Source organism: Chlorocebus sabaeus, chromosome 20 (assembly GCF_047675955.1).
Source record: "Chlorocebus sabaeus isolate Y175 chromosome 20, mChlSab1.0.hap1, whole genome shotgun sequence".
NCBI lineage: Eukaryota > Metazoa > Chordata > Mammalia > Primates > Cercopithecidae > Chlorocebus > Chlorocebus sabaeus.
In genome coordinates this window covers 96,370,333-96,392,145 of record NC_132923.1, presented here as the reverse complement: position 1 = coordinate 96,392,145, position 21,813 = coordinate 96,370,333, and the positions used below count along the sequence as shown (strand labels likewise).

Here is a 21,813-nt window from a genome sequence, read left to right as displayed (position 1 = left end):
TGAGACTCCATCTCAAAAAAAAAAAAAAAAAGAAAGAAAAAGTGAGAAAAAATGTGTCCTCATCCAGGCACAGTGGCTCATGCCTGTAATCCCAGCACTTTGGGAGGCAGGGGCAGGAGACGCCCTTCAGCCCAGAAGTTCGAGACCAGCCTGGGCAACATGGCGAGACCCCATCTCTACCAATTAAAAAAAAATTGAAAAAAGAAAAGAACTATAAAAATTAGCTGGCATGGTAGCACACACCTGCAGTCCTAGCTACTTAGGAGGCCAAGGTGGGAAGATCGCTTGAGCCCAGGAGGCAGAGGCTGCAGTAAGCCGAGATCGTGCCTCTGCACCCCAGCAACACCCCAGCTTGGGTGACAGAGCCAGACCCTGTCTCAAAAAAAAAAAAAGAATGATTTTTATCCTCTGTGATGTCAAACTCTGTGGCTGCCTTAAATAAACTAGTTAATCCATCAAATTATAATGTGCTTTTAATAATATGTCATCAGCCCTCTGCATCTAAGCATTCAACCAACCATGGGTCAAAAATATTTTTAAAAATTGTGTCTGTATAGAACATATGCAGACTCTTTTCCTTGTCATTATTCCCTAAACAATACAGTATAACCACTACATATATAGCATTTACATTTTATTAGGTATTATACGTAACCTAGTGATGATTTAAAGTATACAGGAAGCTGGGCAAGGTGACATGCACGTGTAGTTTCGCTCACTTTGGTAGCTGCGGTGGGAAGATTGCTTGAGCCCAGGAGTTTGAGGCGGTAGTGCCCTGATTATGCCTGAATAGCCACTGCATTGCAGCCTAGCAACATAGTGAGACACCATCTCTTAAAAAAAAGTATACATGGGAATGTGCAAGTGTTTTATGCAAATAGTGTACCGTTTTATATTAGGGACATGAGCACCGAAGGATTTTGGTATCCATGAGAGGGTTGGCTGGGGAGTATCCTGGAACCAGTCTCCCATGGATACCAGGGGATGATTGTATTCACTGATGTTCTAGCTTTTTTGTCATCCCTCCCCCCTGCCCCCCGTTCACACCTTTATCATTGTATTTCCTTCTTAGGTTCCTGGTTGACATTCTAGAAATGCCACTGTCTCTGCCACTAACTTCATACATTACCTTAAAATTTTTCTATTTAAATTAGTTTGTGTTTTCAAATAAAGTGCTTTGCCTTGATACCAATCTGTGCCTTTAAAGTGCCACTAACATAATGACAGATGCCTTTTAGAAATCTTGCAAACTATTGTATGGCCATTGGCATCACTCTGTTAGTGTTAAAGAAGCTACATTTTCTTTGCTCTAGCCCTACCCAGTTTTTTCTTCTTTTAATGCTCAGCAGAAAACTGAAGATGGTCACAACTTTCCGACCTTGTGCACATTGCTTCTCTGGTCTATTACCATAGGATACCGTAGCAGTATCTTACAGACATCTTTGATGGCCAATCAGCAGCAGTTAAATTACCGTAAATTTTTTAAATGGAATTCTGACAGCCAATAAGAAATCCCGTGGGTGGGAACAGTAACAACCCTTTGGCTTGTTTTTAAGAACAATTCTAAATTTTCAGTATTCTGTTTTAGAAACACATGATTCCCTAGTGCAACTGCTATGTGCATTTGCCAGGCATTTCCACGCCTTAGAGTTCCTCATAGTTTGAAGTCTGAATCTGACCCCTGTTCTGCTTCTCAAGGTAACTTTAAAACAGGAAGTGTACAAAAGAGGTAACTGATGACGTGAACAGCCAATCGTGGCTTTGTGTTCTTAGCCAATAAAGCAGTTCAGCCAATGGGATCACTGTGGAGGCAAGGTTTGGTGTCAAATAGCATGCTAGATTGAATGCCTTTGACTGTTAAAGTGGAAGGAGGCTGCAGGGCTTCATTGGAGCCTCGGAGTTTTTCACTGAGGCAGGGGTCAGCTGAAAGACAAAGAAAAATGGCGAATAGTTTGTTGGGGGGTGGGAGGACAGCTGTTCGGGCTTTCACTGGAGTGGACATTCCAGACTCAGGTTTCTGCATCTCCTGCTGCCTTTTGTTTCCTCCGTCCTTTGGGGGGGAGGGATAGGAGTGACTTAAATTCTCCCAGTCCGAGGAGGTATAAATAACTACATGTAAAATTAATGCAGTTCCCGGTAAGTTTAATTCTTTGTTTTGTGTTGAAATAATAGAAACTGTTTAGCTTCAGAGAGTGTAGACAAGTTGCACTGTTCAGAAAATGGCCACTTTACATTCCATGCATACCTTTTGGTGCACCTAGAATACCTTGCTGTGTTTAGATTTTGCATGTCCTTCAACTAGGATTTCTTTCCTAGTTGGCTATCGACAGGATCAGGTACATGGAGAAAGGCTAATCATTTTTCAGGGGCACACAGAAGCAAAACACTTTTCTCTTTGCATTGGGTAAACTTAACTGTTTTCCAAATAATTTTCCTTTGTTCAAGTGCACTGAAGCTTTTCTATGGAATAAGCTGAGTTGTTGTGAGAGTTTTTCTGTTTCCACGCACTTTGTTGACATCTGTGTTTTCAGATATGGAAGCGACACTGTTGCTGTTAGAAATTTGTGTGAAAATATGATTTGCACTGCTGCAGGTTCTTATGGTGAAGGCCCACATGCCAGTGTGAAATTTTCCCATAACTTTCTTGATTTACCTGTCTACCTCTAGATTCTAATAAGTACTAATTAATATAGTAACAGTCTTTGTTTTTAATGCACATTTTAGCTTAGAATGCTGGTTAGAAACATCTTCACTTATATTGACAGTGACAAGAGCAAATCTTTTTCCATAGATTTCACACATTTTGTCAGGTGTTGATTTAGTTCTTTAAAATGATATGAGCAAAGTGCTTTTCATTTTTCCGTATTAAATATTTAAAATCCTGCAGTTTGTGAATAGGAAAGTTAAGAGTATAGGCACCCTATCTTTTGCCCTTGATATATATATGTATGTATGTATACATATATATATATATATTTCTCTTTAGGGATACAAAGCTAACGTAGGTTGCTAATCAGTAACCGGCCAGTTATTATGAACAGTGAAATCCTCAATCCCACGTACTAAGATCTATAATACACCTGATTTTAAAATGCAATTCTTTGTTTTCTTTTTATTTGCAAATACGGAATGAAGGTCATTGGAACATTTCTGCAGCAGACTCAGTGTGGAGCCGTGAGCCAGCAGCACTTAGTCTCTGGGTAGGGAAAAGGAGCAGGCCCTATTAGAGGAGAAGTTTCAAGGGTGTTGATTTGCCTTCCCTAGCTTCCCCTGTAATAAAGGATTTACCTGAGAGGACTGATAGGATTTAGATTTGGGGCTCTTGGAGTTGGAATGATATAGCAAGTCAAAGTTCTAGATGCAGGCCTCTGTCGTTGCTTTCAAAAGTGACCTTGAGAAACTGCCGGGGAGTTGAAAGATTGAAGGACAAAGTTTGTTTATACAGATTTGGACTGAAAAGCTCTATTTAAGATGAAAAGAGACTGTACTTCTGATATTCAAGTCGAGTGGTTAGTAGGAATATGTTATAGATTCAAATTAGGAGTTTTCAGGGAATAAGACAATAGGGCTGCATTCATTCTCTCCCCCACTCTTTTTACTTCCCTCCCCCCAGCAAAAAATTCTAAATTCTTTTGGTATGATAGCTGAGTGAACTGCCTAACAGATTCAGAATTCCTTGCACGCTACCGTGTCTTCTTTGTAATCTAGAGGGTTCTTAGTGAAGGAATAGTATTTTAGGAGTTCAGAGTAGTTGTATTTGTGAAAGTTTTGGGGAATTGGAATGCTTATAAGAAGAAAATGTTCATTCTGGGAATTTAAGTCCTAAGATAAAGAAGTATGTGTTAAGGATTACATTTTAAGAGGTACTTACTTTGATTTAAATTTACTTTTTTAAAGTCATTGATTATTTATATGTTATCAGTTGTTCCAGGTTTTATATATGATTTTAAAAACAGTTGTAGGTACTGTCTTGACCCTGTTGGCCCTACAAGAAGGCCTGTAGCAGGGGAGGCAAAAGTGAAGGTGTGGTACAGTATGAGGTAAACCATAAACTTGAGAACTTGGTGGATTTGGCTTCTTGAAAAGACTCCCAGTCACTGCCTCTTGCCGAGGTTCTTCACCATTTTTGGATCCTAGACTCTTTGAGAATCTGACCCACTACCTGGAAAAATGCACATGGGCATGCCTGTGCAAAACCTTTGATGACTAAGTTATTTTCTAGTGTATGTCAAATGGTATTTAACACTTTAGCCAGATAGATGTTTACTAGACAAATGAAGAAAACTTTGCTTCCAGAAAGAGCAAAGACCTTCTAGAGAGCTAACTGTAATTTGGACCATGGGTGGCTGTGTGTGTAAGTGGGGGAGGCTTAGATAGGGGCTAGAGATGTCAACATTTATTTACTCTGATCACAATGTTTGAGGCGGTATGGTACAGACCATTTAAAGTCAAGAGATCTGTGTTCAAGCCCCAGTCACCTTTATCACCAGCTTTGTAGTTTGGGCAAGTCAGCCATTTAGTGTTAGCTTCCTCACATGTAAAAATGGGACCTAAAAATAGTGTCTTATTTAGTGGTGAGTCTTGAATGAGATCATGTGTGTCAAAGTACTTTGCAAATTGTGAAGAACTACGTAATATTAGTTGTTACTAATCCAGACTATTTGGGGGATGAAACCTTTATGAAGATAGGTGTGGCATCAAAGAAAAAAATGCCAGTATTTTAATATTTTTAAAAAGGAGTTAGTTTAAACCTGACACATTTCTTTGTAAACTGCCTTCACCTGCATATTCCTGTTTATGCTGACATGACCCTATTTATTTAATGCATACGTTGAGACCATCTTTTACTGTGAAAGATTCCTGTGAAAGAATTTTAACCCCTTTGTCAAAATTTAAGAACCTCTCAGAATAAGATGAAATGAGTATGCTGATTTTTTAAAAAACTCTTATTAGATTTAGGAACCTCTCAGAATAAAATCTGGAAGCCTGTTCAGTTTGCATTACGAGATTTGCATTATAATGCAGGCAAGTTGTAATGGTTGCAGATGTTTACCAAGCAGGGGTTACATTTTTAGTTTGTATACCAAATATTTATAAAGTAAACTGGAACCTTTTTTTTGTTGTTTGCTTTGTGATTATCATGTCAGTTTTCAAGCATGGGAGGTAGGTATAGCCTGCAGTATATATAGTAAGCAAATAAATGTTGGGATGAATGCCCTTTTTTTTTTTCCCCCAGACAGGGTCTTGCTCTGTTGCCCAGGCTAATATGCCAGGCTGGAGAGCCGTGGCATGATCATGACTCACTGCAGCCTCCACCTCCTGGGCTCAAGCAATCCTCCTACCTCAGCCTCCTGAGTAGCTGGTACTACAGGCATGTGCCACTGTGCCCAACTAATTTTTTTTTTTTTTTTTTTTTTTTAATAGAGACGGGGTTTTGATTTGCTGCCCAGGCTGATCTCACACTCCTGGGCTCAAGTGATCCTGTTGCCTTGGCCTCCCAAAGTGCTGGGATTACAAGCACTGGGATTACAGGTGTAAGCCACTGTGCCCAATTGTGGGATGAACACTTTTAAAATAAGAAATAATTGATTGCTTATCAAAAATCTAACGTAAATTTCACACAGTTAATACCTACTATGAGATACTTTTCTAACATAATTGGTGGAAACTCATGGGGATTTCTTTTTAATCTAGTCTACATGCCCAGTGTCATCTATTTTTAGGACTTCCTCCCCCCCCCCCCCCGGGGGTGGGGTTGATATTTTGTGATGTTTGATTTCCTGTCCTATTAAGTCACTTCCTCTCAGGCCTATGGTCAGTCAGCATTGGTGTCTGCTTCCTATCTGTGCTTTGAAAGAATCATATTCAGACAGAATGAGGTTTGGCAAAATTGATATTGACTTTACCAAATAAAATTCCAGTTCCAGGGATGTGTAGGTTTAAAAACAGCAACTGTGGTCACTTTGGGCTTTTGTTTTTAAAACAAGATGAGGTCTCCTTCTTAAAGAAGCTAAATACTTTTGTGGGGGCTTCAGTAACCTGAAAAATGTATGAAAGCTGAACATGGCTATCTTCATGAATGGAATGATTTTTGCCTATTCTTACTACTGATAATATATGCATACAGAGTTTGAATACGTCTAAATTAGGCTGATAGGAATCACTTAGAGATCTAGTCTAGTTCCCTTCTTGTAAAGTGGGGAAATTGAGGCCCAGTAAGTTCAGGTGCCCTAATCCAAGTCTTTCAGCTTTTTAGGAACAGGCCTGTACAGGTTTGGAGATTTGACTCCCACTCAATTTGTTGCACGTTTCTTTTATTCCTCTAGGTAGTTTTCACATTTTATTTTTCATGTTTCTTTTCCTTTTGGCACTTCTGTATAGGTTTGCTGTTTGGATATAGAAGGAACAGAGAGAAAATGGGCCATGGAAGAGGTTCAGAAGTCTTTACCTGAAGTGTGTTGGTTAGAAAGTCTGCTGCAGCAGATTTAGTGTCCCTTTGGGATGTGAAGATACCTTGCCTCAGCCAGTTGCTTATTCAGAAAGCTGAGAACCAGCTAGGAAGCTAATGGTGCTCACCTGTGAGGTATTCCAGAGAGCCGGGTTACTGTTATGCATTATGAAGAAGTTAGGGTATACAAACACATGACCTGCATGCCAGTTAGTGTTTATTGTTTTTGTTTTTTGTTACTACATTTCAAGAACAAGCTGATTCCCAAAAAAGTTTGTACCTGGCTCTTAAAGTGAGTCCACAAGCTAACCTGTATTTAATAAACACAGATTCCAGGGTCATTTTAAGCATTTGAGAAGACGGAAATAGGAATCATTGTTTATAGACACCCAAAATAATATCTTAACTATGCTGACTTGACTCTTTCCCATCAGCAAAGTGGTATTATGTGTGTATGTGCTTGTGTATGGTTGAGTGGTTTTTGTTCTTATCTTTATATTCTTTGATAGACCATGATATACTTTAACATTTTTAATTTTTCTGAAGGTGATGACCTTCATATGTTTAGACAGAAGTTATAGTTCATTGAAAGAGTGAGGGCTTGAATGATGTAAGTTATGCAATATTTAAGTCCTAAAATACACTGACTGAAAATTATGATAGACATAGCTGGATAGACTATACTTCATGTCTGCATTTCCCAGAAGTTTAGTTTTCTTTCTTTTTTTTGGAGACTAAGGTCTTGCTCTGTCACCCAGGCTAGAGTGTAGAGTATAATGGTGTAATCATAGATCACTGCAACCTCAAACTCCTGGGCTCAAGCAGTCCTCCCACTTCAGCCTCCAAGTAGCTGGGACTACAGATGCATGCTATGAGGCCTGGCTAATTAAAAAAAAATTTTGAGGGCTGGGCGCAATGGCTCATGCCTATAATCCCAGCACTTTGGGAGGCCAAGGCAGGCAGATCATGAGGTCAGGAGATCAAGACCATACTGGCTAACACAGTGAAATCCTGTCTCTACTAAAAATACAAAAAATTATCCGGGCGTGGTGGCGGGCTCCTGTAGTCCCAGCTACTCGGGAGGCTGAGGCAGGAGAATGGCGTGAACCCAGGAGGTGGAGCTTGCAGTGAGCCGAGATGGCGCCACTGCACTCCAGCCTGGGCAACAAAGTGAAACTCCGTCTCAAAAAAAAAAAATTTTTGACTGGGTGTGGTGGATCACGCCTGTAATCCCAGCACTTTGGGAGGCCAAGGCGGGTGGATCACTTGAGGTCAGGAGTTTGAGACCAGCCTGGACGACATGGTGAAACTCAGCCCTTACTAAAATAACACCAAAATTAGCCGGGCCTAGTCCCATCTTCTCAGGAGGGTGAGGCACAAGAATTGCTTGAACCGGGAGGTTGCAGTGAGCCATGATAGTGCCACTGCACTCCAGCCTGGGCAACAGAGTGAGACTCTGTCTCAAGAAAAACAAACAAACAAACAAACAAAAACCAATTTTTTTTTTTTTTTGTAGAGGTGGAGTCTCATTATTTTCCCTGGCTGGTCTCGAACTCCTGGCCTCAAAGGATCCTTCTACCTTAGCCTCAAAAGCACTGGCATTTACAGGTGTGAGCGTCTGTGCCTGGCTAGTTTTCTTTTTAATCTGTTCTTTCTGCTACCTCAATATTGGGGCTCACCTCTTTATAACGTGGTCAGATTCTATTTGTATTATCACTCTTACCTTCTTGTCTTTCCCTTTGGGGTCCCAAAGTCAGACCCCGCTATTCAGTAATTGATCAAAAGTTTTTCTCTACTTACAGTATTTATTCTAAATTAAATTACAGTCTAGAACCTGCGGTGAAAATGGGCAATCAAAGGATAAGGAATGAAGTTAAATTCCAGTATAGGGGAAGAACTAAAGAAAAAAACAGATAGTAAATGTTTAACTTTAAAATGGCATAACATTGTGACCTTGTGTTCCTTAGTTCAAAGAAAGAAGACTAAAATAACCACAGCAAATAGCAGCGCGAATTCACTTGGTTATCCTTTCTTCTTGGAAGTACTACGGTTTTGGTCTGTTTCCATAGTTTCAATTACATAGAAAACTAAAGGGAAGACCTGCTTGATTGAAAATATCCAGATAAAATGAAATTGTCTTCTGTTTATCTAAGCTATATAGTTCTTACCTTCAAGGAAATGCTAAAGTTGGATGCTTTTTACACTTCCTTTCACCAATTCACCATGCATGCGTGTCTTTTTTGTGGAGAGTTTAAAAAGGTATACAAATAAAATTTTACTCTGAGACTGATGATGTTTATCAAATATTAGAAACTGATACGGAAAGAACAAGCAAAATACACATTCAGAAGAGGGGAGACCTTGGCTTAGGAATGAAGGGAAACTGTTTAACTGGATGTAGACTCAGGGAGGTAGGGACAAGGGCATTCCAGGCGTTGGGAGCAACAAGAGCAAGATCGTGATTCAAAAAGTACATCTTGGGTTAAAGAGAGCAGTAAATGGTCAACTGCTTAGAGCATAAAGAGATGAGTTAAGGACAGGAAGGAGTGGTAAAAGAAAGACGTATGGAGAAGTAAGTTGGGTCAGATGTTGAAGGGCCTTGTTTGACAGGCTAACAAATTTGAACAGTCTCTGCTTGACATTGGTGACCATTGGAAATCTGGAGTAGTAGAGTTATGTGGCGTTATGAGAGCTGCGCTTTTATAAGATTTATTACACATCTTAGGTTCACAACCTTTATAGGATTATTAAGTTTAAAATAGGTTGTAACATAAAGGGCTTAGAATTGTACCTGGCACACAGTAACCCCTAATGAGCATTGGCTATCATCATTTTTATTACATAGAGGCGATGAAGGTCTGAACAGAGATAGTGGTAGTATGAAGAAAGTTCAGGAGATGGACACTGCTGGACCCTGTTACTATAGAATTTAGCAGCTGATTAGAATTGAACAACAGAGGAGAAAAAGTGCAAAATGATACTGAGGTTTCAAGTCTGGGTGACTGGAGGATAGAAACAGAAATTCAGGAAGAGCAAGTTTGGGGGGAAAAGAAGATTGATTTGGGGCACGTGGAATTTCACTTCTGGGTAGCTTTCTGGTTGTAGATGTCCAAGTTGTAGATGTCCAGCTTTCTGGTTGTAGATGTTCAGTGTATGCAGGAGTGAATGAAGCTTTGGAGAAATATCAAAATTGGTAATGTATATTTGGAATTTAGGCTCATAAAGATTATAGCTGAACCTAAGGGACAAACAGGAGAGAATCAAGAAAGAGAATTGACAGAAGACTAGTGCTACATGTCAAAGATGGAGGCACAAAAAAGGTCTGACTCTAAAGTTGAGAAATCCAGAAATGAGCATGGTAGAGTTCTCTAGGTCAGTGTTCTCTAAGCCTTTTTTGATTGCACACTCCTGTTGTCTGAGTGTGCAGTTCCCATGTATGAATTAATATTCTTTACTCCAAAAAGTTACTTGCTCAGTTTTTTAGTATTAGTTTAGTAAAAATAGACAATATCTGTAACTCCCCTTAAACCAGGCGTATACAACAAGGTAAAGATTTTGTTGTTAGCCTACATCTTCCTTGCAGTACTTGGAGCACCATATGTAATACATGGTCTTGTGACAAGTTCAACTAAATGAGGGCATCAGTATCAGCTCATAGGTTAAATATTCGAGAAGCTAATATTAACACTTTCTGTGTGTGCCTTGATAAGTAAAAGACTAGAAATACTGCCTTAGAATCTGGTGACCTTCATTTGCTTTAAAGATATACAAATATTTCCTTGAGATTAGTACATATACCACATCTCCAAGACTACATTTTATTTTCTAAGTTGCATTGGGCTTAATCTTACTGGTTTTAGCTTTGTAAAATCTCAAATGGCAGCATCCTGCATGAAGCTGACCAAAAATACATATGTAGGAATTTGGCAGCATTTGCTGAGCAAGTAATTTATAGCCCACATGATCATTATAGCACCAATGAGCAGCACACAAAATTAATTACCAGGAATGGGACTAGCCTCATCTGTAGGATTTAGCAGAATTTTTAATATAAGGCACCTATATTTAGTTTCTAGGCTGTGTATGTTGTAATTATCCTTAATCTAAAATAAAGGCAATAAGAAACTTTTCACTAGAGAAATAGTGGTAAATTTCCAGCCATTTTGCCTCATTTTTTATAATCTGAACTCCATGATTATTTTCCTCTTGGAAATTCATTGTCCAGATGCCCATGAAGCTCCCCTTAAAGGTGGTTAAGCAATGTAATAGTATGCAGTGTTTATATGAAGCATAGTACTTTATAGTTAGTGAAGTGATTTCATACTCATTCTCTTATTTGGTATTTACCTAATGTAAGAAGGACAGACGATTGTCATCCCCCATTTTGAGGGTGACAAAATGGAAGGCAGAGCCTAATGACAGAGGCTTTTGCTGTTTATACTGCACTTTCTTACTGTATATGAAAAAGAGTCTATAGCTGTGTCCATCTTAGGGGACTAATTTTTCCTCCTACCTTCCCTTTTCCTATACTTGCTTCTCCCTTGAAAGGCACAGAACTTTCCCAGAGTTCTCATCGACTCTCATATTATAGACTACTTATCAGGCTAATCATAAAGGGAGCAAACGTACAGTCAAATTGAATGGCCTTTAAAGTGTTTGTCAAAATAGGTGAACACAGTCACTTTTTGGAACAAAGCATAGTACAAGTAGATAGATACAATTGAGCACTACTAGTGTTTTTGGGAAATCGTCTTTAATGAATCCTAAATTCACTAAGGTCAGATAAGTAGTTGAAGAATTTTTTTCCAAATAGATATGTGGTTAGAATTGTATTAGGTGTTCTGTGGTGTTCCTTAGCTATGCAAGTACACGCTTTGTGTTACGTATTGAGGCAGCTCCCAAATTTGGGTTCTCATCTTGAGCCACAGAAATCAATATTTTTAGATGAATCATTGTGTTCTTTTTTTTCTTTTTGAGACGGAGTCTCTCACTCTGTCGCCTGGCTGGAGTGTGGTGGCGCGATCTTGGCTCAGTGCAACCTCCGCCTCCCGGGTTCAAGCTATTCTCCTGTCGCAGCCTCCTGAGTAGCTGGGACTACAGGTGCCCACCACCATGCCCAGCTAATTTTTGTATTTACTAGAAATGGAGTTTCACCATATTGGCCAGATAGTCTTGATCTTACGACCTCGTGATCTGCCCGCCTTGGCCTCCCAAAGTGCTGGGATTACAGGGGTGAACCACCGCGCCTGGCCCGTGGTGTTCTTAAATAATCAGTTGCTTTAAATTTCCTAGCTATGATTTATAATCCTTGCTTACCCCTAGTGAGGTGGAACAAAGGAATTCTGATTTCTTGGAGGAATGGGTGAATAAGATAACTTTATCACCATGTTCACAATGTAGCGATAGCTATAATTTTGAAACACTGCATAGAATTTAGCCAGGTGATTCCTCATATAAGTGGGTAGCTATGAAAACATCTCCAATAAAGGGGGCTGGGCTAAGGCTCTTCTTCTGAATTATAGTGAAAGAATAGAGTGACTTCCCATCACCAGGCCCCCAGAAAGTGAACTTGATCCTTTCTATCCACTCTTGTTTGGTAACTAGATGGCCTAGTCCCACTCCTCTGATGCAACTGCAGTTTAACAAGCTTGAAAACCTTAAGCTTTCTTGTTTAAGCTTTCTACTTTGAAATGTGTAAGAATCTGGTATCTTGATTTTTTTTGGAGTACTTTTTTCAGGAGAGTGATCAGGAAAACTAAAGGTAAAAAGACCTGGTGGATTTGTGTTCCAGGCTGAGAAAAGCTGTAGGTTCTTAAGTTTTGAGTTTTCTATTGTTATCAATTCTAAAGTAGAAGGAGAAGATTTAATGAAAGAGCACAGAATTGAGAATCAGAAGACATGGATTTTAATTTCAGCTGTGGCATATATTTATCCTGGTGACCTCTGCCAAGTTCCTCAGTCTACCTGAATAAAGTATCTTTATTTGTCAGATGGGAATATTTGAACCTGTGTTGCTTATCTTACATGTTTACAGTGAAAAACACATAAAATAATGTGAAACTACTTTAAAAAGTATAAAGTATGTACAAATGTAAGAGATTAGCATAACTATCTCAGTCACTTTGCACTCTTTGAAGTGGTCTTTATGTTCTCAGTTCCTGACAGCTGTATACATGAAGGTAAGAGATTTAGGATTTGGTTGGCTTGGAAGATTTGTCTCGTTTCATGTCCTTTTCCTTTCTTTCTTCTCCTCTTTTAAACATTTAAATCAATGATAAAAGACACTAAGCAGAGGGAATAATTCACAGTGTGTCTGAATGAGCAGAATCCAGACAGCCAAATCAATACAGCCAAGCTCATACTGACATTCTTATAACGCCCTCTAGGTTTTTAATTGACAATTTTCTGCCTTCTCCTGTCCCCCTACCCCCCGGTTTTCAGGTGTATTAACTCACCAGCACAATCTCCCATTTTTCAGTGGAGCTTATGATTAGATAATTGTCTACATTTGTGCTACATTTTCCAAAGTAGAACAAGTTTTTCTCCATCCCCGCTCTTGTGGCTCTTCCATTGGATTACTGCACAAAGGTTACTGCACAATTGAGCATAGGTACTTAAGGAATTTTCCCATTTGCCAGTTTAAAAGAAAAGCACCTAGAATGAGGCCAAGGATACTTGGGGTCTTAAAATAGTTCTTGTCCATGCATGGTGGCTCACGTCTGTAATTCCAGCAGTTTGGCAGGACAACGTGAGGATCACTTGAGGCCAGGAGTTTGAGACCAGCCTGGGCAAGATAGCAAGACCCTGTATTTACAGAAAATTTTAAAAATTAGCCAGGTATGGTGGCAAGCACCTGTAGTCCCTGCTACTCAGGAGGCTGAGCAGGGGAGGATCACTTGAACCCAGGAGGTTGAGGCTTCAGTGAACCATGATCACGCCACTGCACTCCAGCCTGGGCAACAGAGCAAGACACTGTTAAAAAAATTTTTTTTTAAAGTTCTTGAGGAACCTGTGTTTTTCATTCAGTAGATGTGGATTGAATCCCCACTATGTGCAAGGCACGTTTGCATTGAGGATGTGTCAGGAACAAAATGATTATGTAAGACAAACTGGGGAAAAAATAGGAACATGAAAATTTTAAGCTTAAAAAATAATATGCCCCTTAAAAAAGAATATGTTACACAAGTCTGAAGCAAGTGAATATGCTAATTAGAGAAATAGATTTGATTGTGTGCCAGGAATGGTTTCTTGGGGAGAAAAAAAAATAGTCATCACTGATGAGTGAATGTGTAGACAGTATTTAATTTCTTTACAGTTGTACTGTAAAGGCAAGCTTCTTATCAGTGCTGTTGCAGAAGAGCCTTAAACATTGATTTCAATCCATGAAATAGTCTGAGAAATTCCGGTTTTCCAGAACATGTTTCCTTCATGTTCACTTCAGGATGTTGGATATAGATGGAAGTGGGTGGAGCTCTCTTTAGAGCTCCAAACAGAATCTTTTGCTTGGACGATGGGGCCAGGTTGAGTGGGAGCTGCCTGGACTCCAGGTTCCCTCTACCCTCTAACATAAACAAGATTCCTTTCACAAGACAAAACAGGCACATACTCCTAGCTTGTGGAATTCTGAGGTATCCAAGGAGATGGTGGTGGTTGTGGGGTTTTTTTGTTTTTTTTTGAGATAGGGTCTCACTCTGTTGCCCAGGCTGAAGTGCAGTGGTGCGATCATGGCTCATTGCAGTCTCCCAGCTCCTTGGGTCAAGTGATCCTCTTGCCCCAGCCTCCTGAGTAGCAGGAGCTACAGATGTGTGCCACCACACAGACTAATTTTTGTTTTTGTTTTTGTTTTTTCTTTTTTGTAGAGTCAAGGTCTTGCTATGTTTCCTGGGCTGATCTTGAACTCCTGGGCTCAAGCGATCCTCCTGCTTCGACCTCCAAAGTGCTGAGATTACAGGCATGAGCCACCATTCCCAGCCCAAGGAGACATATTCTAAGAATTTAAGGCTGGGCACGGTGGCTCATGCCTGTACTCCCAGCACTTTGGGAGGCCGAGGCGGACGGATCACGAGGTCAGGAGACCGAGACCATCCTGGCTAACACAGTAAAACCCTGTCTCTATTAAAAATACAAAAAAATTAGCCAGGCGTGGTGGTGGGCGCCTGTGGTCCCATCTCCTCTGGAGGCTGAGGCAGGAGAATGGTGTGGACCCAGGAGGCGGAGCTTGCAGTGAGCCAAGATTGCGCTACTGCATTCCAGCCTGGGGGAATGGAGGGAGACTCCATCTCAAAATAAGTAAATAATAAAAAATAAGTAAAAATTTAAAAATTTTTTAATATGTTTTTGGATTAGTGTGGAGAGAAAACCTAGTATAGCTGTTGATCATTGACACTCCCAGGGATTTAAATTTGGCTCATTCCCATTTTCAGCTTGAGTTCTTTGCTTTTTTGGAACTAGTACATTTGTTTCAAATGTAATAGTTAAAGGGCTTTAAAAATTATTTTGTGTTTATAAAAGAGATAGGAGAGCATCTTTGTCTATTTTAATATGTATTTCCATGCATCTGAAACTAGGCTTTTTAAAGAAATAGGTTAAAAACAAAGTAAGTAGTCTAAATTATAGAGAAAAAGAAGCTAGTTGGTCTTTAGTCTTGGTACCATATCTGGGACTCTTCAGACCAGTAGTTGGTGTCTTGTCCAGCTTTAAGCAGTCATGATGATATGATGCCATCTGGCATTTGTATGAATCTTGCTATTTTTTGAGGCCTTCTAACATGTGTTTTACCATTTGTGTGTTTCAACTGCCCTGTGGGATATTGCTGTAGATGATAGAGAAGTTTCTAAGAAGTTAAGAAATTTGCTCAAGATCACAGTTCACCAGAGAGCGAAGAACCCCCAGGTCCAATACGTTTTATTTATTTATGTGTTTACCTTGTGCTTTAGTGCCCCCAACTGTTCACAGCTGAGTATTCAAAGGTGCTGCTAACCCGCCTAGAGACATGCAAAGGGGAAGGATAAAACAGAAAAGAAAAAAGAGTGACAGAGCTTAAGTAGTGCAAAAAGTGGGAATGAGCAAGTTATAATAAATTAAGACAGAATTTTAGAGCTTTTGCATTTTGACTCTATCATTTATTGTATTGTGATCTTGAGCAAGTAACTTGATACCTAACCATCAACCTTATCTATAAAATTGGAATAATATTGATAAATGTATCACTGAGCTAAATAAGGCTCAATTGAGGATGATGTATGTGGCATGTATTTTATGAACTTTAAAGCCCGTAAGTTGGCATCTTCGAAACATTCTTCAGAATTACACTGCTTATCTCTGCTGGACACACAAACACAAGATACTGCCAGAAACTGGGCAAGAGGCTATTTGTGAATCTCAGAAAGGACCTAGTAAGAAAATGATGCTTTGTTTTAGAATACAACCTAACTTAGGCTACAGGCACTCTTTCTGTCTCTAGCTCATGTCACAATTCCTTTTTGGGATCGAGGCCTGAAAAACCAGTTATTCATCATTCTTCCTACAAGGATTTATTTACTCGTTAGGCTGGAGGGTCAGAGAGACTAACAGATTCTTCTATGCAGCAGAGCGGGTCTGGCCCAGGTTAGTTCCAATTGAGGATGAACAGGTGAGGGAGGCAGGGGAGCTAAATAACAGTTGTGTGATCCAAGACCAGCTTCTCAACCACTGGTGTCAGTTTCCCCATCAGTAAATCAGGGATAAACAAAACACTTAACAATGCTTTAAAACAAGATTAGAATATTATCTGAAACTTTTTCTTTTTCTTTTTTTTTGTTTTTTTTTTTGAGACAGGGTCTTGCTCTGCTGCTCAGGCTGGAGTGCAGCAGTGGCGCAATCATAGCTCTCTGCAGGCTTGACCTCCCAGGCTCAAGCAATCCTCCTACCTCAGCCTCCTGAGTAGCTGGGACTATAGGCGTGGGCCACCATACCTGGCTAATTTTTTATTTTTTATTTTTTATTTTCTGTTGAGATGGGGGTCTCACTATGTTGCCCAGGCTGATCTCAAACTCCTGGGTTCAAGTGATCCTCCTGCCTTGGCCTCCCAGAGTGCTGGGATTAGAGGCATGAGCTACCACATGTGGCTGAACCTTTTTCCTTAAAGGTCCAGATATTTTAAGCTCTGCAGCTGTATGATTTTTGTTGTAACTCTTCAACTCTACTGTTTAGCATGAGAGCAGCCATAGACAATATAAACTAATTAGGGGCTGGGCATGGTGGCTCACACCTGTAATCCCAGCATTTTGGGAGGCCGAGGTGGGCAGATCACTTAAGGTTAGGAATTCAAGACCAGCCTGGTCAACATGGTGAAACCTGTCTCTTCAGAAATACAAAAATTAACTGGGTGTGATGGCAGGTGCCTGTAATTCCAGCTACTTAGGAGGCTGAGGTGGGAGAATCGCTTGAACCCAGGAGGTGGAGGTTGCAGTGAGCCAAGATCGTGCCGTTATACTCCAGCCTGGATGACAGACCGAGGCTCCATCTAAAAATAAATAAATACATAAATAATTAGGGTTGATACCTTCCAGTGAAACTGTTTCTAAAAACAGGCTGTAGGCCAGATGTGGCCTGTGAGCTATAGTTTTTAGACCCTTCCTTGCTTTAGAATACTTCACTAAATACTTGATCTTTTTTCTCCATCTTACAAAATACTGCTTGTGTTTTATTGGTGTCATATATGCAGAGATGGTTTAAGTTTGAGCGTTCAAAGGATGAGGAAGAATGTGTGTGAAGTAAGATGTTATGTATCATTTTCTGTTCCACAGAAATAAGTTTTCAAATGTTCTGTTCATGCCTTCCCATCACTTTCATTGTTTATACCAGTTGCTGTGCCTTCATTTTTTTCTAGTTATAGTACAACTATATTATGATCTGGCTCCTGTTTCAAAGATTATATTATACTAGATACCAAATAGAAAAATAGTTTTGTTTTTGAAGGAAAAGTGGCTCTTCTGCCAGTTCGAAAATGTGTCCTTGTGAACAGATCTTTAGGGAGAGCAGTGTGCAGCCACTTCCAAGCCTGTCTTTTAGGAAGCATGGTTTTCCAGTAGGCACTTTGAAAAGCGGCTTCTTCTTAAGACAGATGTACCCTCAAACGTCAAACTTGGCATTAATCGGAGTTGGGGAAGTAGAGCTATGTTATTCATTCTTGTATTATAGTAGTGAAGACTATTCAGTAGCCTGCCAGTAAATATGACCAGCTGGTACCCAGCTATGTGTGTAAGTAATAAGGTTTCAGGCACTAAGCGTAGTCCTTTCTTGCATGACTATATAAAAACTTTAGTTGAGTTTAAACAGAGACTATTGAACCTTCTGTTCTCTCTAGTCACTTTGCCTTCCCTTGTGTTCATTCATTTATTGCATCTTCAAGTAGTGAAGTGTAGGACTTCCCTACCAAACCACCAGACCCCTTTGGAATGTGTTCAGTATGCATCATTGCTGGAGTGGCTTAGTAGAGTAACTGACCCAGGGCCACCAGCTAGTAGGCAGCAAGCGGCCAGTACACAAACATAGGTCTTTTAATTTTCAGACCAGTTCTTCTTGTGAAATTGTCAATTTTAGATTGGTTTTTATTTTGGAGAGTATAAGCTTTCTTAAGGCTAGAAATGCTTTTTAGCTATTGTGATTGATAATGGCATAAGTCCTAAGGTCCATCTGTGTAAACATAAAAACCAAATTGTCTGTTAGTAAATAAATCCTACCCCCCTTTCCCTCATCCATCCATTTATTTTTATTAATATTCTTCCTTTCTCTGTATCTCTCATCATCATTTAAAATACAACATCTTACAAACCTTAGCTCATTTAAATGAAGAAACCTAGAACTAACCTCAACAAATACCTGAGCAGTACTGGAACATAAAATGCTTGTGATAGTGCTGCCACTAGAGCAAAATACAATAAAACTAACATCATATTAAAGAGAGTCACACAAATTTGTTGGTTTCCCAGTGCAAATAGAAGTTATGTTTGTGCTATAGTGTAGTCTATTAAATGTGCAACAGCATTATGTCTAAAAAATGTACATGTCTTAATTTTAAAATATCTTATTGGTAAAAATGCTAATTACCATCTGAACTTTCAGCAAGTCATAAGCTTTTGCTGCTTGAGGGTCTTGACTTGATGATGATGGCTGCTGACTGATTAGGATGGTAGTTGCCGAAGGTTGGGGTGGCTTTGGCAATTTCTGTGTCTGTGTTTTTCTGTTTTGTTTTTGAGATGAGTTTCACTCCTGTTGCCCAGGCTGGAGTGCAGTGGCGCGATCTCAGCTCACTGCAACCTCTGCCTCCTGGGCTCAAGCAATTCTCCTGCCTCAGCTTCCCGAATAGCTGGGATTGCAGCCCCCTGCAACCCCCTCTCCCCGGTCCCCCACACCCAGCTAATTTTTGTATTTTTAGTAGAGACGGGTTTCACCATGTTGGCCAGGCTGGTCTTGAATTCCTGACCTCAAGTAATCTACCCACCTCGGTCTCCCAAAGTGCTGGGATTACAGTCTCCTAAAGTGCTGGGATTACAGGCGTGAGCCACCGCATCTGGCCTGTTTTTTTTTTTTTTTTTTTTTTTTTTTTTCTTTTGGGAGAGAGTCTCACTCTATCACCCAGGCTGGAGTACAGTGTCATGATCTCGGCTGATTGCAACCTCTGCCTCCCAGGTTCAAGCCATCCTCCTACCTCACCCTCCCAAGTAGCTGGGACTGCAGACACATACCACCACACCCAGCTAATTTTTGTCTATATTTTTTTGTATAGACAGGGTCTGCTGTGTTGCCCAGACTGATCTTGAGGTCTCAAACTCCTGGGCTCAAGTGAGCCTCTCGCCCTGGCCTCCCCAAGTGCTGGAATTACTGGCGTGAGCCACTGGGCCTGGCTGGCAATTTCTTAAAATAAGGCAGCAGTGAAGTTTGTTGCTTCAGTTGACTCTTCCTTTCCTGAAAGATTTCTCTGTAGCATGCTTTTCTGTTTGATAGCGTTTTACCCAGAGTAGAGCTTCTTTCAGAATTGGAATTTGTCCTCTCAAGTCCTGCCACTATTTTATGAACTAAGTTTATATAATATTCTAATGTTCATAGCATTTTCACTGGAAGTAGGTTCCATTTCAAGAAATCACATTCTTTGCCTTCTATAAGAAGCAACTCTTCATCTGTTAAAGTTTTACATGAAATTGCAGCAATCCAGTCACATCTCAGGCTCCACTTCTAATTACAGTTCTCTTGCTGTTTCTACCACATCTACAGTTACTTCTTTCACTGAAGCCTCGAACCCCTCAAAATCATTCAGGAGGATTGGAATCAACTTTAGACTCCTGTTAATGTTTATATTTTGATCTCCTCCCACGAATTTTGAATTTTTTTTTCTTTTTTTTCTTTTTTGAGACAGAGTCTTACTCTGTTGCCCAGGCTGGAGTACAGTAACACGATCTTGGTTCATTGCAGCCCTGACCTCCCAGGCTCAAGTGATCCTCCTACCTCAACCTCCCGAGTAGCTGGGACTATAAGCATGTGCCACCACACCCAGCTAATTTTTGTATTTTTTGTAGAGACAGGGTTTTGCCATGTTGCCCAGGCTGGTTTTGAACTCCTGAGCTAAAGCAGTCCTCCCACCTTGGCCTCCCAAAGTTCTGGGATTACAGGTGTGAGGCACTGTGCCTGGCCATGAATATTCTTTTTTTTTTTTGAGACGAAGTCTTGCTCTGTCACCCAGGCTGGAGTGCAGTGGCATGATCTCGGCTCACTGCAACCTCCACCTCCTGGGTTCAAGCAATTCTCCTGCCTCAGCCTTCCTAGTAGCTGGGATTACAGGCCCACACCACCATGCCCAGCTAAGTTTTGTATTTTTTTAGTAGACAGGGTTTCACCATGTTGACCCAGCTGGTCTCGAACTCATGACCTTGTGATCTGCCTGCCCCGGCCTCCCAAAGTGCTAGGATTACAGGCATGAGCCACTGTGCCCGGCCTGCCATGAATATTCTTAATGGCATTTAAAATGGTGAATCCTGTCTAGAAGGTTTTCAGTTTACTCAGATCTGTCTGAGGAATCCCAGTCTATGGCAGTTATATCCTTATGAAGTGTTTTTATTTTTGAGACAGTCTCACTCTGTCACCTAGGCTGGAGTGCAGTGGTGTGATCTCGGCTCACTGCAACCTCATACTTTGGCCTCTAGAATAGCTGGGACTACAGGTGTGCACCACCAAGCCCGGCTAATTTTTGTGTTTTTAGTAGAGATGGGGTTTCATCATGTTGGCCAGGATGGTCTCTAACTACTCACCTCGGGTGATCCTTCTACCTTGGCCTCCCAAAGTGCTGGGATTATAGGCATGAGCCACTGCGCCCAGCCATGTATTTCTTCAATAATAAGACTTGAATGTTGAAATTACTCTTTGATCCATGGGCTGCAGAATGGATATTGTGTTAGTAGGTATTAAAATACTAATCTCGGCCGGGCGTGATGGCTCACGCCTGTAATCCCAGCACTTTGGGAGGCCGAGACGGGAGGATTACTTGAAGTCAGGAGTTTGAGACCAGTCTGGCCAACATGGCGAAACCCCATCTTTACTAAAATTAGAAAAATTAGCTGGGTGTGGTGGCGCATGCCTGCCATCCCAGCTACTCGGGAGGCTGAGGCATGAGAATCGCTTGAACCCAGAAGGCGGAGTTTGCAGTTACCTGAGATGGCACCACTGCACTCCAGCCTGGGCGACGGAGCGAGACTGTCACAAAACAAAACTCTGATGGAGTTATGCAAGGAGATTAATGTTATTTGTTTTTTGAGATGGAGTCTCACTGTGCTACCCAGGCTGGAGTTCAGTGGTACCATCTTGGCTCACTGCAACCTCTGCCTCCTGAGTTTAAGCTGCTATTCTATCTCAGCCTCCTGAGTAGCTGGGGTTGCAGGTGCCCACCATCACGCCCAGCTAATTTTTGTATTTTTAGTAGAGACTGGTTTCACCATGTTGGCTGGGCTGGTCTAGAACTCCTGACCTCAGGTTATCCGCCCACCTCGGCCTCCCAAAGTGCTGGGATTACAGACGTGAGCCACCGTGCCCAGCCTCCATCAGAGTTTTTGGATGACCAGGTAGGTATATTGTTAGTGAGCAGTAATATTTTGAAAGGAATCTTTTTTTTTCTGAGCAGTAGGTCTCAACAGTGAACTTAAAATAGTGAACCATGCTGTAAACAGATGTGCTCTCATCCAAGCTTTGTTCCATTTATAGAGCAGAGGCAGAGTAGATTTAGTATAATTCTTAAGGGCCCTAGAATTTTTGGAATGGTAAATGAGCATCGGCTTCAACAGGCATTGACTTCTCCTCTAGCTATGAAAGTCCTTGATGGCATCTTCTTCCAGTAA

At 40.7% G+C, this 21,813-nt stretch overlaps 1 protein-coding gene across 5 annotated transcripts in view; it reads left to right on the top strand.

The window, feature by feature from the left end:
* The window catches only part of NFYC (nuclear transcription factor Y subunit gamma), a 79,869-nt gene that overhangs the window by 16,136 nt on the left and 41,920 nt on the right, over positions 1–21,813 (top strand). The window contains exon 1 of one of the 5 annotated variants that reach the window (XM_007979239.3): positions 1,849–2,013. The exons of 2 other annotated variants lie outside the window; for them this stretch is intronic. In XM_007979239.3, the coding sequence (XP_007977430.2) occupies positions 1,941–2,013 (73 nt within the window). In that variant the 5' untranslated portion in view covers positions 1,849–1,940. Of the gene's footprint in view, positions 1–1,848; positions 2,137–21,813 lie in introns of those variants that run through there. 2 more of the 5 variants (XM_007979243.3, XM_073007438.1) reach the window with 2 other exon arrangements.